The 2115-nt window shown below is 51.1% G+C and overlaps 1 protein-coding gene across 1 annotated transcript; it reads left to right on the forward strand.

The window, feature by feature from the left end:
* Positions 1-426: 426 nt before the first annotated feature.
* LOC140915718 (myb/SANT-like DNA-binding domain-containing protein 7) lies at positions 427-1905 on the forward strand. Its single transcript, XM_073355875.1, has 2 exons — positions 427-1069; positions 1657-1905. Exons 1-2 carry the CDS (start codon positions 487-489, stop codon positions 1740-1742), a joined length of 669 nt encoding a protein of 222 aa, XP_073211976.1. The 5' UTR covers positions 427-486; the 3' UTR covers positions 1743-1905.
* The last annotated feature ends 210 nt before the right edge of the window (positions 1906-2115 follow it).

The following is a 2115-nucleotide window of genomic DNA, read 5'->3' on the forward strand; positions in this document are numbered from 1 at the left end:
AACTGTGCACAGAGCCACATGTGGAACAGGCTGTGACTGCCGGGACATACAGTTGGGTGCAGGTCTGTGTGGAACTTATCAGGGAGCAGCGTTAACTGGGCAGGGATCCATCACAGAGGGACCACACTAAGCCCTGGTCTACACTAGGACTTTAGGTCGAATTTAGCAACGTTAAATCGATTTAAACCTGCACCCGTCCACACAGTGAAGCCCTTTATTTCGACTTAAAGGGCTCTTAAAATCGATTTCCTTACTCCACCCCTGACAAGTGGATTAGCGCTTAAATCGACGTTCCCAGCTCGAATTTGGGGTACTGTGGACACAATTCGATGGTATTGGCCTCCGGGAGCTATCCCAGAGTGCTCCATTCTGACCGCTCTGGACAGCACTCTCAACTCAGATGCACTGGCCAGGTAGACAGGAAAAGAACCGCGAACTTTTGAATCTCATTTCCTGTTTGGCCAGCGTGGCAAGCTGCAGGTGACCATGCAGAGCTCATCAGCACAGGTGACCATGATGGAGTCCCAGAATCGCAAAAGAGCTCCAGCATGGACCGAACGGGAGGTACGGGATCTGATCGCTGTTTGGGGAGAGGAATCCGTGCTATCAGAACTCCGTTCCAGTTTTCGAAATGCCAAAACCTTTGTGAAAATCTCCCAGGGCATGAAGGACAGAGGCCATAACAGGGACCCGAAGCAGTGCCGCGTGAAACTGAAGGAGCTGAGGCAAGCCTACCAGAAAACCAGAGAGGCGAACAGCCGCTCTGGGTCAGAGCCCCAAACATGCCGCTTCTATGATGAGCTGCATGCCATTTTAGGGGGTTCAGCCACCACTACCCCAGCCGTGTTGTTTGACTCCTTCAATGGAGATGGAGGCAATACGGAAGCAGGTTTTGGGGACGAAGAAGATGATGATGAGGAGGAGGTTGTAGATAGCTCACAGCAAGCAAGCGGAGAAACCGGTTTTCCCGACAGCCAGGAACTGTTTCTCACCCTAGACCTGGAGCCAGTACCCCCCGAACCCACCCAAGGCTGCCTCCTGGACCCAGCAGGCGGAGAAGGGACCTCTGGTGAGTGTACCTTTTAAAATGCTATACATGGTTTAAAAGCAAGCATGTGAAAGGATTACTTTGCCCTGGCATTTGCGGTTCTCCTAGATGTAGTCCTAAAGCCTTTGCAAAAGGTTTCTGGGGAGGGCAGCCTTATTTCGTCCTTCATGGTAGGACACTTTATCACTCCAGGCCAGTAACACATACTCGGGAATCACTGTAGAACAAAGCATTGCAGTGTATGTTTGCTGGCATTCAACCAAAATCCGTTCTTTCTCTCTCTGTGTTATCCTCAGGAGAGTGAGATATCATTCATGGTCACCTGGTTGAAATAGGGTGCTTTTCTTCAGGGACACTCAGTATAGCCCATTCCTGCTGGGCTGTTTGCCTGTGGCTGAACAGAAATGTTCCCCGCTGTTAGCCACAGGGAGGGGGGAAGGTTGAGGGGGTAGTCACGTGGTGGGAGGAGGCAAAATGCGACCTTGTAACGAAAGCACATGTGCTATGTATGTAATGTTAACAGCAAGGTTTACCCTGAAAGAGTGTAGCGACTGTTTTATAAAATGTGTCTTTTTAAATACCGCTGTCCCTTTTTTTTTCTCCACCAGCTGCATGTGTTTCAATGATCACAGGATCTTCTCCTTCCCAGAGGCTAGTGAAGCTTAGAAAGAAAAAAAAAACGCACTCGCGATGAAATGTTCTCCGAGCTCATGCTGTCCTCCCACACTGACAGAGCACAGACGAATGCGTGGAGGCAAATAATGTCAGAGTGCAGGAAAGCACAAAATGACCGGGAGGAGAGGTGGAGGGCTGAAGAGAGTAAGTGGCGGGCTGAAGAGAGTAAGTGGCGGGCTGAAGACAGGGCTGAAGCTCAAATGTGGCGGCAGCGTGATGAGAGGAGGCAGGATTCAATGCTGAGGCTGCTGCAGGACCAAACCAGAATGCTCCAGTGTATGGTTGAGCTGCAGCAAAGGCAGCTGGAGCACAGACTGCCACTGCTGCCCCTCTGTAACCAACCGCCCTCCTCCCCAAGTTCCATAGCCTCCACACCCAGACGCCCAAGAACG

The sequence above is a fragment of the Lepidochelys kempii genome, chromosome 8 (genome assembly GCF_965140265.1).
Source record: "Lepidochelys kempii isolate rLepKem1 chromosome 8, rLepKem1.hap2, whole genome shotgun sequence".
NCBI lineage: Eukaryota > Metazoa > Chordata > Testudines > Cheloniidae > Lepidochelys > Lepidochelys kempii.